This window comes from Engystomops pustulosus, chromosome 2 (genome assembly GCF_040894005.1).
Source record: "Engystomops pustulosus chromosome 2, aEngPut4.maternal, whole genome shotgun sequence".
Classification (NCBI taxonomy): domain Eukaryota; kingdom Metazoa; phylum Chordata; class Amphibia; order Anura; family Leptodactylidae; genus Engystomops; species Engystomops pustulosus.
The window spans coordinates 178,305,334-178,319,160 of NC_092412.1; the positions used below are offsets into that span (position 1 = coordinate 178,305,334).

Sequence of the window (13,827 nt, forward strand, 5' to 3'; positions counted from 1 at the left end):
AAAACCTACTTTTGAGGGGAAAAAGATGCCTAGATTAAAAAAACTATAACTGTAACCTCTCAATTAAGGTGGTGAAAATACATGACAAGTTTCCTTTAAAGGCAGTTACTTACAGACCCAGGACTGTTGCTTTTGCAGAAGGGTCATTATGAAATTTGACTATGTGTTTTCAGTCTGTCTGCAAGCATATTAGCAGACATTTTCTGCTTTTAGCAAGCTATTTACAAGAAAGCTATTTATGAAGTGTCTGTTATTCCCTCTGCTAAGCGTGGGCTAATTAGATGATCATAATTATTAGACACGACTATAATACTGAGATGCTTCCAAATGACTATACTGGGTTTATTGGCTAATTTAGTCTTTTTCTGCTACAGCAGGGGGTGTATAATGGAAGTAAGGATAGATGTGAACTACCAGCATGTGAAGTGCCACTTCTACCAGCTGTTCTTGTATTCAAATCATCTTGGTAAAATCAGAGGACATTAGAAATAGCGTCTCACCATGGATGTTTCAAGGCGCTTTCACAGTTGTAACGTTTCTTGGGATCTTTTTCCAGCAGACAGTTTATGAAGTCTTTTGCTGGAATAAAATGTCAAAGATAATAGGTAAGACATCAAGAACAAAAAACTCAGGCCAAGATGTTTTAAACCCCAGTATTAAAATACCCCCGTCTGTACTCTGCCACCCATATCTGCTAAGATATCAGCCTCTTAGTAGATCTGGAAGCAATCTCCATTAGGTTGGACCTGTTTAGAAACCTTCTCCACCTGTTTTCTGGCAGAGAAGGCATAATAAATCTCCCCTAATGTGTCTTTTATTATCTACTCTGTCTAATGTTTGGTGTTTAACTCTTTTTGGCGCAATAGTTATTATCGAAAATCATATCACAAGGATTAAAGCATTGATCTACTAGGAGCTACCATTTTAAAGGTGCTTCTCCAATCCTAAAAAAACATATTTGTGTATTACTTTCCCAGATTTTTTTGCGGAGCATGCATGGCATTTAAGACTCTCTACAACTAAAAAAGCAGTCTACTAATCGTGATGTCACTGGCTGTCTGTGCCATCGACAGGCAAGACCAGGCTGCAATGAACAGATTGGGGGTGTACGTGAATTAACCGCCAGCAGAGGAGCCAAAAGGCACTCGAGTGATGTAAGCCGGAGTTCCAGCTCATTTTCACAGTTATATAATCTAATTTTCAGAAGATTTTAGCTGTTCCAGTATATAATAAAAACGATTCCATCCCCTAGCAGACATAACGAGCAGGTGAGTTAGGGCAGTAATCCATCAGTAAATTTGATAGTAGGTGTCCTTTAAGTTGATATATTTCCCTTCCTAACCCACACAGATGTAATAAAAACACTTACCAGATATAGAAATATCATCCCAAAATGGTGACTCAAACTCATAGGAGCCATCTTTAATTTTTTCAAAGAGTTTAGATTCAGTTTCTTCATAGAAGGGAGGGTAGCCACAAAGCCTAAAAGTGAATCAAAGCAAGTCTTATATAATGAAAAAAAGAGAGGACAAGGGTACTCCCACTGTCCTTGATATTACTCCAATGCAATCTTATACAGAAGCTATGCACCGTTAATTGCTACAATGTGTAATGTCCAAATGGTATTCGGGTGCTCTAAATCCAATCATGTAGTATCCATGATTGGATACGAAACGGACATTGCCTCTTTGTTTGGGGCTACGTCCTCCCTCCCACCAAATACCCTGTTCCTATATGCGAGCATGTATGTATATCTATTGATGAAATAAAAAGAAGAACACCTGTCTTTTAATGAGTGTCATCCATTTTTTTTCTTTTTACTCTCTGTCACATATGCCAAGTCTTATATAAAACTTATATATTGTTAAACAGTTTTAACACACATATTTATTTATGTATTTTCAAGTTTTTCTGCTCCATTTCAAAATTTATATTTGGCTCTAGTGATTAATACAAAATGTTGTTGGTCAAGATACAACAAAGAAATATAAAAGTAAACATTATTTTACTTTTATTAGAAATATTAGAAAACATACTGAGATGCAGCAACATTTGTTTGTTTTGTTGTTGGTTTTGGCATTTACTTCTGTGTTTTTTGTTAGTTATGTAATTTGCAATATGATATTTTGACCAAAGCTATGTGAAACTTTGTAAAGAAAATGTATGGGAGATGAAAGATGGTGAGGGGTATTAGTGAATTTATGTAATTTTGATTTAATATACCAAAATAACTCTGAAAATCTAATCAAAAATATTAAATCAGTTACTTACAAAATATATGTTATAACTCCAATAGACCAGCAATCCACTGCTTTACTGTATGGCTTTTGAGCAAGGACTTCTGGAGCTAAAAAAAAAAATAAGAAATCACAAAAAAATCATTATCTTTGAACTGCATGTAATTTAATGTAATATATTAAACACTATTTATTTATGAACCCCTCAAAAAAAATCAAATAAGATAATACTGTATAATATAATCCGAACATCTAACTAGAAAATATACATGTTAATGAGACAAATGACCTAGCTATAGGACTATCACAGTAAATATTTCAGGTGCTTCACCTTGTACCTGACAACTTTAAAACCATCCTCAAATATTATCAGGTTGTCTTATTATAATCTCAATGATAACACAAGGGCTTGGCAATAAGAAACTTCCCTGATGGCTTCACTACATAATACTTCAAAGATATGTTCCTGTCCCATGTACATGTACCAAGTTCTAATCATTTAAGGGGCTGCCCTAAATTTCATTCATAGTTTCCCGTATCCTTTGCTAAGTGCTGTATTTCAATACCATATAACTACAAGTTTGGCCCAGATTGTTAATTATACATGATGAATATCACAAAATGTATGTTTCTGCAGTTTTAATAACAATATAGTAATAGTAATTATCAAACCTACCAACATATCCTGGAGTGCCACAGGCAGTAGACATTATCCCACTTTCCTCCATTTTAGAAAGACCAAAGTCTGTAATCATAATCTTTGCATTTTCATCTGGGGTGAGGTAAAGAAGGTTTTCTGGCTGTAATATACAAGGTTATAGTATGGGTTACAATTTGTGGTATGCAGGTGTTTGATCAAAATACAAGTGCATCAGTTTCTCAAAACAGTATTAGCAAAATACTTGACATTGTAAATGCAATGTCTAAATGTGTAAGGTTTACCTTTAAGTCCCTGTGAACAATGCCATTCTCATGAAGATATTTCACAGCTGAGAGAACCTGACGGATTACATTACTGGCATCTTTCTCAGTGTACACTCCCCGTTCTAATATACGATCAAACAGTTCTCCTCCAGAGACCCTATAGATGGAGATAGGTGATATTATATTATACTGTACAGAAAACAAAGGTTTTTTACATTCTAAAAAGAGGTGAAGAACAGTTCTTTTTAAAATTCTTTTTGCACCTAAAATGGCACATGTGTCACAGCAATGTCAATGAAGTTTTATATTGGTGACATCCATTTTTTTTGTACATTACATGCGGCTGTGTTATCTTGTAGGCTGAATTGCCTACTAAATAGGATCTACTTAACACAAGGTGAGGGTTTAATCTGTAGTTAGTATTTCTGTGATGATGAAGATCTTGAGGCATATGATGCAGACTTTCCAACATAAGAATGATGGTCATTTGTACATATCATTTCTTAGAATGCCCACCACTTAAGTGCTTAAGCATATGTTCTGCAGCAAATTTCTGTACCTGTCCTATTTATCTAATTATACCACTAATTGAATATTATCACCCAAATTTAGAAAACTATCATTTAAAGCGTTCCTATCCTGATATGTCTTAAAGAGCTTAAAGAGAACCTGACATTCACATTAACCCACCCAAGATAACTACTTTATTAAAAACTATGATTAAAAAGCATTGCCCCTATCCCTAAATGGTTCCTTTCTATGATTGCAATGTTAAAAAAATCTGTTTGTATACTTATATGCCAATCACCCGCGGTGAGTCCAATCACAGTAAGTGAGTCCCGCATTTTCATCGCTTCCTGCACTACCCTGGTTCCCTGTTCTTGATTGACAAGTCTCACTGCTACCACCATGCTGCTAGTATGAAACTAGTAGTAAGGGCCATCCCTGAATATTCAACTACTGATATATTAATAGCTTCCTTTACTTTCCCTTGCATCGGCTGTATGAAATGTGAGAGATAGAGGGAGAGAGAGAGACTGAGAGGCTGAAGAGAATTCCTGAGGAAGGGGTGAGAGAGACAGTGGTTGTGTGTGACAAAACTCTTCTACATCATTAACCACTCCTTAAGGAAGGAGGGGTATGAGAGTGACGCTGGCTATGTGAAGAGAAAACAAACTTCCTCCTCACTCCTTCCTTAGCAATTCTCTTCAGCCGGTCTAGCAGTGTCAGCATCAGTGACAAGGACGGGTAGCTTTATTGAGAACTGCAGCTCTCCCGTCTCAATAACTGGAACAGAGGACTTCAATAAAAGTCTATTTTAGAGAACTTTTAATACACCCTCTGCCTCCTCCTGAGCTTCTCTCAGCATCTATGTTTCTCTGTTATAGGTTGGTGTAATCTGACAAGTCCCTGGATAAGTATTGCATAACAACAATTATACGAGGAAAGGCATTCAGGTGATAGTATCATGTTGGGCAAGAAGGAGCCAATGTATTCAGCAAATCTGGTTACTTACAGCTGCATAACAAGGTAGAAGTGTGAAGAGCTCTCATAGATGTCTTCAAGTGTCACAATGTTTTCATGTTTAATCCTGATGAGAAGAGAACAAAATGTTTGTTCAGTTACATTGATGTTATAAAAATAAACACTTTATATAGGATACAAAATGTTTTCTGAAAAGACTGTAAAACAATTAAGTCAATATAAAAAATACCTCACATAGCTTTGTGCACAAGAAAATGCAAGACTTTACCTGCATATATTGTTTTAAAATTTATAGAAATGTCACTAATTCAGTAAATATTTAATAGATCTGTCAATGATTTCTTACGGTATACGAACACACACACATTTGGGATTATTTATCATAAGGAAGCTCCTTAGGTAGCTCTATGTCTATCTTTGGAGCTCCAATCAGATTCATTAAAGTGGCTTTGGCCCTTTAATAAGTGTTCTTATGCTCTAAATGCATATAAAGTCCCAGCACATACACCAGCAGGGGACAGGAGTGACTATGCAACCTTTTATGGGAATTTTTGCAAAAGTCACAAGTCATGAATCTGGCTTTGCATGGCATTGCACTAGCAGTAGTTCTATGTTTACGTCAGAACAATGAAGTGGCGGAAATATTCTTTTTAACAGTCTCAAAATACCTCAATGATAAGGTTCAATCTTTTACTTCTATCTTTGTAGACCCATAAAAAGAATTGATAAATCTTACTTTTTGGCATTTCCATCATGTAATACTGTTGCATAGCTGTGTTGTACAGTAGCTCCCTGCGCAGGTGGTGTCTGGGTACATCACTGGAGCACATGTAGTGCAATGATGTGGGTTGGCTGCTGTGACAGTGGGTGGTATTTAAACAAATGACTGCTGTGTATTTAACAAAACACAAAGCATGTAATATTATGGCCCAAAATCAAGGACGTTTTTTCCTCTGGTTCACTCAATATTCAAAATTTATCAGCATGGCTGTGAACTAAAACTTATATTTTTATTAGATATACCTTAAAATATACAAAGGTCACAGGTTGTGAATTCTAAAAACAACAACAACAACAATCCGTACTATAGACGCCGACCTAGGCGACTATACTGATCACCACAACTCCCAACGGTTGTGGATCAAACAATGGGGATACCACGTACCTGCAAATCACGGTGCCATGCACCATACCATCCAAAAAATACCTTGCAAAGAGGAAATAAAAGATGGTTCTTACCACAACTGGTAATGGTCTGTAGTTGTGTCCAGTGGTCAGCTGTGCTGTTTCCAAAGTACGTGTATTGACGGGAGCATTAAGATGGTAAAGGACATACCTGTATATGTTAGAACCAAAAACGTCACGAACTGTAACAAGGCTACAACTGTCCCTGTCCCCAGGTGTGATTAGCTCCCGCCCTGACAAGGGCAGTCCCAATAACTTGCCCTAGTTTAGAAAAAAAAAAAAAAAAAACACCCTGCATTCCCCTTCCCTGACACGTTTCTTCCTGCTGTAGGTTCTTCAGAGGGACTGCGGTGGAATCAATAAAACATGGGGTCTCCAATATAGAGGAGCATCCCTTGGGGTGTAGTAAATAGTCTGATAAACCCAAGTGTAGGGTCATCTACTGGGTCCCTGGTGTGGAGCCCCAGGCGTTGATCCCTATCTGATGGTGTAGGGATAACTGTCCCCATCAACTGACGGATAATATATACTCTCCTTAGTACATCCCCCTGTGGATCACTCACCAATCGGGGATCCTATCACACACATGTCCGTCTGTGGTGCCAGCTGCGTTCTGTAATTACCACACGAGCTGCCCTCACATGCCGGCGGAACTTCCGGTCACGTGATACCGTCACGTGATCACCAGTCACGTGATCCGGTCACATGACCGCTCGGGGTATATCTAATGTGGTTGTCATGAGTGCATGACGCTGTCATCTGTGAGAGCATCAGCTCTCTACTGATGATCCTTACACAGTTTAAAATGGCTAGTAAAACTTAGCGACCAGATCGGCTGAGCAACAAGTGTCTGAATAAGTGAATATTTTTTTTTTATTTATTTATTTATTTTTTCCATCCTTCTTTATTTAAAAAAAAAAAAACAAATAAACACGCTTGCAACAACCATCTATCGCAAACCAACTGCGACAAATTCCCTCCTGCGGTGGGATAGCCATCATCCTCTCCCACTTCGCAAAGGGATACCCAAAGGCCAATATCTCCGCATGCGGAGAAACTGTAGTGACAACAGGGAATACAGTAAGCAAGTGGGTGACCTTAGGAAACGGTTCAGGGAAAGGGGATACCCGGACAGGGTACTCCGCTCCGCTTACCGACACTCCTCACGGTTTAATCAAACAGAACTATTTGTGAGCACCACCAAAAACAATGAGGGGTCTGCAACATTGTCCCGACTAGTTACCACCTTTGACAATGGAGCAAACGAGGCGAGAGCCATACTTGAACAACACTGGCCAATACTAATGCTAGATGAGGACATTAAGGGAATGGTTGGCCCCAGACCGTTAATCACCTTCAGGAAAGGACGATCCATAAAAGACAGGATTGTCCATAGCCATTTCTCTCCTGCGAAACCAGAGGGGTCATGGCTTAATCGTTGTCCTAAAGGTTGTTTTAAGTGTGGGAGAAACTGTGTCGCTTGCCCCTACATCAAAACCACCAAAAGTGTGGGAGAAACTGTGTCGCTTGCCCCTACATCAAAACCACCAAAACTTTTTACAGTAATGTAATTGGTAGAACCTTTGATATACGTGGCTTCATCAACTGCCGATCGAAGGGTGTGATTTACAAGGCAACGTGTAACTGCGGACTTGAGTACGTTGGAAAAACTTATAGGGAGTTTAGGAGAAGAGTTGGTGACCATCTAGGGGACATAAGGCATGACAGAGACACACCAATAGCCAGACATATGCATCAGATTCATGGGGGGGACCCTAAAGAAATACAGTTTGTGGGTATTGACATAAAACCATACCCTGAGAGAGGAGGGGACTGGAACAAGAGGATTCTGCAAGTAGAGGCCAAGTGGATCTACAGACTGAGGACAGTGACACCAAGGGGACTAAATGAACAACTACAATTTACATGTTTCCTCTAAAAATTGTTCCCCACAAGATCCAACTATAGTATTAGTAAATTGTATTAGTAAACAAAGGAATAAATCTCTTTTTTTTTTTTGTTTATTTTATTTTATTTTTTTAACCCCTTCACGCTCCGCGGCGGATATATCCGCCACGGAGCGCAGTGACTTAGCGCTCAGTGGCGGATATATCCGCCACGGCGCTTATGCCGGCTCGGCTCTGGATCAGAGCCGAACCGGCATCGGGAAACACGGGGTGCCGGCTGTAACTAATAGCCGGCACCCCAGCGCCGGCACCCCAGCGCGACCGCGGCATCTAACAAGTATCTGGGGGGTCTTTCCCCCACGATCGGCCCCCCCGAACCGTTTTCGGGGGGCGCCGATCGTTGCTATAGTAACTCTGGGGTCCGATCTGGACCCCAGAGTTACTAGCAAGAATTGCCAGTAAGATGGCGTCTGTGACGTCATCTTACTGGCACAGTGCCAGCCTATGCAAGTGCATAGGCTGACACTGATAATACTCTGCAATACATCAGTATTGCAGAATATTATCATGAAGAAGCAATCAGATGATTGCTTCTTCATGTCCCATGGTATAAAAGTGAAAAAGTAAAAAAAAAAAAGTTATTCAATAAAAAAATAGTCATAAATCACTAAAAATGCCCCAAACCCCCAAAACATATAAAGAGACATATAACTCAAAAAAAAAAGTCTAAATCATAACACAAACCCCACATATATAGTATCACCGCGTCCGTAACAACCCGTAGAATAAAAGTAAATCATTATTGAACCCCCACGATAAACGCCGTAAAAAAAAACTGTTATAAACCCTCCAAAAATTATGATTTTTACCTTTTCAATCCCACAAAAAATGATATAAAATGCGACCAAAAAACCATATGTACTCAGACATGATACTGGTGCAAAGTACAACATGTCCCGCAAAAAACAAGCCATCAACCAGCTCCGTAGCCAAAAACGTAACAAAGTTATGCCACTTGGAAGATGGCAATACAAAAATTATAGATTTTTCCCCACATTAGGGTTTTGTTTGACAAATTTAGTAAAACGTAAGAAAATATATTCATGTCTGGTATCCCCGTAATCGTATCAACCCATAGAATAAAGATAACATGACTATTAGTCTATACGGTGAACACCATAAAAAAAAAAGTCAAAAATCCAGTACAGAATTGATGCTTTTCTACTCCTGCCCTCAAAAAAACTTCCTAAATTTTCAACAATAGGTGATACCAACCCCAAAATGGTAACAATGGAAAAAGCATCTCATCCCGCAAAAAAAATGGCATCACATGGCCCCAATAACGAAAAAGCGAAAATTTTATAGCCTTCAAAAGGGGCCAATGAGGAAACTAAAATCCTGGCAGCTGCAGCGCCCTCCTTCCCTTCTGCACCTCGCTGTGCGCCCATAAAACAAGTCACAGCCACATGTGGGGGGTCTTTGTACTCAGGAGAAATTGCAGAACAAATTGTATGGTGGGTTTTCTCTTTTTATATTTTGGAAATGTGTAAATTTTAGGGCTAAATGAACGTATAAGGGAACAATATGACCATTCTAAATTTCACCTCCATTTTGATTCAATTACTATGAAGATCTCAAGGGGTTAACAATCTTCGTAAAAGCTGTTTCTGATAGCTTGAGGGGTGCAGATTTGAAAATGGGTAGATTATATAGGGGGTTTTGATGCTAAATATGTAAAATTTCATTCAAAACTGTATTTATCCCCAAAATAGTCAATTCTGAAAATCCGGAAAAGCGATATTCTATTTGTAAGCCGCGTGACGTCAAAATAAATTATCCAGATATTTCAGAAATTATGAAAATGTAAAGTAGACAAATGGGAAATGTTATTCAGCAACTTATTTAGCTGGTAAATCTATCTGCCTGAAAACGCAATGATTTAGAATTTCGAAAATGGCAAATTTTTCAAAAAATGTATCATATTTTCTTTTTTTTGTAAATAAACGCAAAACTTATCTGCCAAAATTTACCACTAAAATGAAGTACAACATGTGGGGAAAAAACAATCTCAGAATCGTTTTGATAAGTAACAGTGTTCAAAAGTTATAACCATATAAAGCGAAGCAAGTCAGAATCCAAAAAATCGGGCTGAGCCTTAAGCTGCAAAATGGCTGCGTCCTTAAGGGGTTAAATAAAGAAGGATGGAAAAAAAAAAAAATTCACTTATTCAGACACTTGTTGCTCAGCCGATCTGGTCGCTAAGTTTTACTAGCCATTTTAAACTGTGTAAGGATCATCAGTAGAGAGCTGATGCTCTCACAGATGACAGCGTCATGCACTCATGACAACCACATTAGATACACCCCGAGCGGTCATGTGACCGGATCACGTGACTGGTGATCACATGACAGTATCACGTGACCGGAAGTTCCGCCGGCATGTGAGGGCAGCTCGTGTGGTAATTACAGAACGCAGCTGGCACCACAGACGGACATGTGTGTGATAGGATCCCCGATTGGTGAGTGATCCACAGGGGGATGTACTAAGGAGAGTATATATTATCCGTCAGTTGATGGGGACAGTTATCCCTACACCATCAGATAGGGATCAACGCCTGGGGCTCCACACCAGGGACCCAGTAGATGACCCTACACTTGGGTTTATCAGACTATTTACTACACCCCAAGGGATGCTCCTCTACATTGGAGACCCCATGTTTTATTGATTCCACCGCAATCCCTCTGAAGAACCTACAGCAGGAAGAAACGTGTCAGGGAAGGGGAATGCAGGGTGTTTTTTTTTTCTAAACTAGGGCAAGTTATTGGGACTGCCCTTGTCAGGGCGGGAGCTAATCGCACCTGGGGACAGGGACAGTTGTAGCCTTATTACAGTTCGTGACGTTTTTGGTTCTAACATATACAGGTATGTCCTTTACCATCTTAATGCTCCCGTCAATACACGTACTTTGGAAACAGCACAGCTGACCACTGGACACAACTACAGACCATTACCAGTTGTGGTAAGAACCATCTTTTATTTCCTCTTTGCAAGGTATTTTTTGGATGGTATGGTGCATGGCACCGTGATTTGCAGGTACGTGGTATCCCCATTGTTTGATCCACAACCGTTGGGAGTTGTGGTGATCAGTATAGTCGCCTAGGTCGGCGTCTATAGTACGGATTGTTGTTGTTGTTGTTTTTAGAATTCACAACCTGTGACCTTTGTATATTTTAAGGTATATCTAATAAAAATATAAGTTTTAGTTCACAGCCATGCTGATAAATGCTGTGTATTTATCCTATAATTGGGGAATAATAATATGATTTATATTCACAGCCACCCCCCAGGAATAATAGAAATGGGGTTCTCCCAATAGTCTCCCAGTAACATAGAGTGGTGGACATGCATGCACAGTTCTACTTTATTCACTTTCTGGGGCTTTGCAGGAGTACAGTACTAGTGAATCCCAACAATTATAAAGTAACTGCCTATCCTGTGAATACATGAGAAATGGTTAACTCCTCTAACTTATGTTAGTAAGACAATCTTAAAGCAGAATATATAAACGGTATTAATATTCTAAACATTCCAGAGCAATTGCATGAAACACATAAATGGAAAAACAAAGTCAATGATGTCACATATAATAGTCTTACTTTTTCAGCACAGCAATTTCATTTTCCAAGCTGCGATCTCTTGAACTGTTAACTTTCTTTATGCACTTTAATGCATAATGCTGCCCAGAGGCCCTGTGTTTTACTAGGAACACCTCGGAGAACGCCCCACTACAGGAGAGAAAGCAAAGATTGATTTAAGGACCTTGTATACAGACTAATTTCACATCAGAATATTTCCAGCTCATCTTACCTGTGTCATTTTATAACCCATAACGTTACATGTTGAGGTACCTAGCTACCTTCCCTTTATAACCAATTAGTCAGAAGGAAGAGGAGAGACCACAAAGAAAAAGCTTCTACCAGTGCTGTGACTTGACGTGATACATAGAATAAAGTTGCCTTAGGGCCCCATAAAGTGTCTCTCCCCAAAGAATAGACCCCCTACTTTAAACAATACATTGGGGATTGATACAGTATTTCACTGAGGCTTTACGTAACCTGACTCATTCCTGTATGTAATGTGACAATGTATCATTTGAATGGTCACAATGTTATACTACTGTTATTGGATAATAGTTTACTTTGGCATTGGCAGCTAGGAGGGGTGGGGGGGGGGGGGGGTTAGAGAAGCCAGCCCTATGGTGAATAGTTGTTTTTTAAACAAAATATACAGATTTGTATGTGCTTGGCAGCCTGCAGTTGCTGAAAGTCCTGGCTTTGTTGGCAGTGTGAGCTTTATGAAATTATTATGCTTCATAATACACTGGAGTTAGGATCCATTGGGCTCTGCTAACATGTCAATTAAATCTTTGACAGATGCTCCTAATGGACATGTAAGCACATATAAAGCCATATAATGATACTCAAGGTGACATACACTTCATCTTAGGGTTAATAGGGACATAGACTATAACCTAGAAATCAATACCTAATATTTGTTCCAAATATACTGGATGTGACAATAAATGTCACTTAAGTCATTGCATAATATACAGTACACTATGGTATTATGTAAACTGTTAAGCCTTCTCCTACTGGTTAATCTTGGTTACTTTATTCAAGTATCAAGTACTTCTCTCCCTGATTAGCATCCTGTAATCCTTACTAAGTCCCTCAATGTCTTAACTTCTGATGATTTCAGATGGGGGCACAGCAATATGTGTCTTACTATTATAATCAGGAACATCTCGTTCATTCTTACCGATTGTACCTGTAAGTAGATTGCTTAGTCCATTGTCACAAGAGGTTATACCAGTTGTTTATACCTGAACCATCAGTTTATGGCTTCAGGAACATCAGTTGGAAGATTAGAAAAGATAAACAGTGTCTATTGCTTACAATATATGTAATGATTTTGTAGTTAGGAAAATACACCTATAAAATCTATCTGATCACCACTCCTGACATGTCTATTCAAGTAAATATTCTGTCAATTTTCTCAGATATGTACAATTACATTAATCACTGGGGTATGTCTACACAAACATTGTTAGAAAATTTAAAGGGCCAGCGTCCTCCTTATTGGTGCTGGCATACCTGGCTCTGCTATATAGCCTGGCTACTCCCAGCATCCCCTGCTGGATCTTCATGTCCTGTTACTGAAGAGAAAGCCCTCCGTGTTCCCGAGCGTTTCCAGACGCCTCTGTGGATTCTGTGATTCCCGTGTTCCTGTGTTCTGTGGTGTTCCCGTGTTCCATGGTGTTTCGTGCTGTTCCTGTGTTGCTGTTATCCTGTAGCGGTCCTGGTATCCTGTGGCGGTCCTGGTATCCTGTGGCGGTCCTGGTATCCTGTGGCGGTCCTGGTATCCTGTGGCGCTCCGGTAATCCAGCAGTCATCCAAGGTCCTGCCAGCCATCCGAGGTCCTGATGTCCCTACCTAGTCTCACCCGCGGAGCGACCTGGTGACTCCCGCTGCAGCAAGACCATCCCGCTTTGCGGCGGGCTCTGGCGAAGACCAGGAGATTGCTTAGACTCCGCTCCCGGGTGCGGCTAAGGTTGTTATCTCCCGCGGTGGTCCAGGGAGTCCACTGTTTTTACCCCGAGATTGTGACAATACCTAATGTGTTTATGATTTTTTACTGTTTATTAATATTTATATCTAATTTTTTTTAGAACTTTTTTTATTTAAATTTTTAGTATTTTTCAGACTCCCTAGGGTACTTTAACCCTAGGTTGTTTGATCGATCCTAACATATAGGGTTAAATGGGGATTTTCCTCCTCACTCATTACAATTTGCTGATAGCACATTGTAATGATAGGGTTAACACGAGTCAGCTTCGGGTCTTCCGAAGAAACGAGGCTGTCATGGCGACCGATCGCCACTCCTTGATGATGTCACGGGGGGCAACGATTCTTGGCAAGATGGCACCCATGCGCCGCCATCTTTTTGAAGCCACTGGCAGCGTTGTACCGTGGTCGGTGCTAACAACATGCTAGCAATATGCAGCAAAGACTTACCGGCTATGGAGAGGG

General features: G+C 39.7%; 1 protein-coding gene across 2 annotated transcripts in view; it reads right to left on the reverse strand.

The window, feature by feature from the left end:
• LOC140118943 (uncharacterized) overlaps positions 1 to 13,827 on the reverse strand; it is a 78,706-nt gene that overhangs the window by 11,458 nt on the left and 53,421 nt on the right. For both annotated transcript variants that reach the window (XM_072137418.1, XM_072137417.1), the window contains exons 4-10: positions 11,395 to 11,523; positions 4,678 to 4,752; positions 3,180 to 3,318; positions 2,914 to 3,037; positions 2,272 to 2,347; positions 1,370 to 1,482; positions 501 to 579 (exon numbers count right to left, since the gene is read on the reverse strand). In XM_072137418.1, the coding sequence (XP_071993519.1) occupies positions 501 to 579; positions 1,370 to 1,482; positions 2,272 to 2,347; positions 2,914 to 3,037; positions 3,180 to 3,318; positions 4,678 to 4,752; positions 11,395 to 11,523 (735 nt within the window). The remainder of the gene's footprint in view (positions 1 to 500; positions 580 to 1,369; positions 1,483 to 2,271; positions 2,348 to 2,913; positions 3,038 to 3,179; positions 3,319 to 4,677; positions 4,753 to 11,394; positions 11,524 to 13,827) is intronic.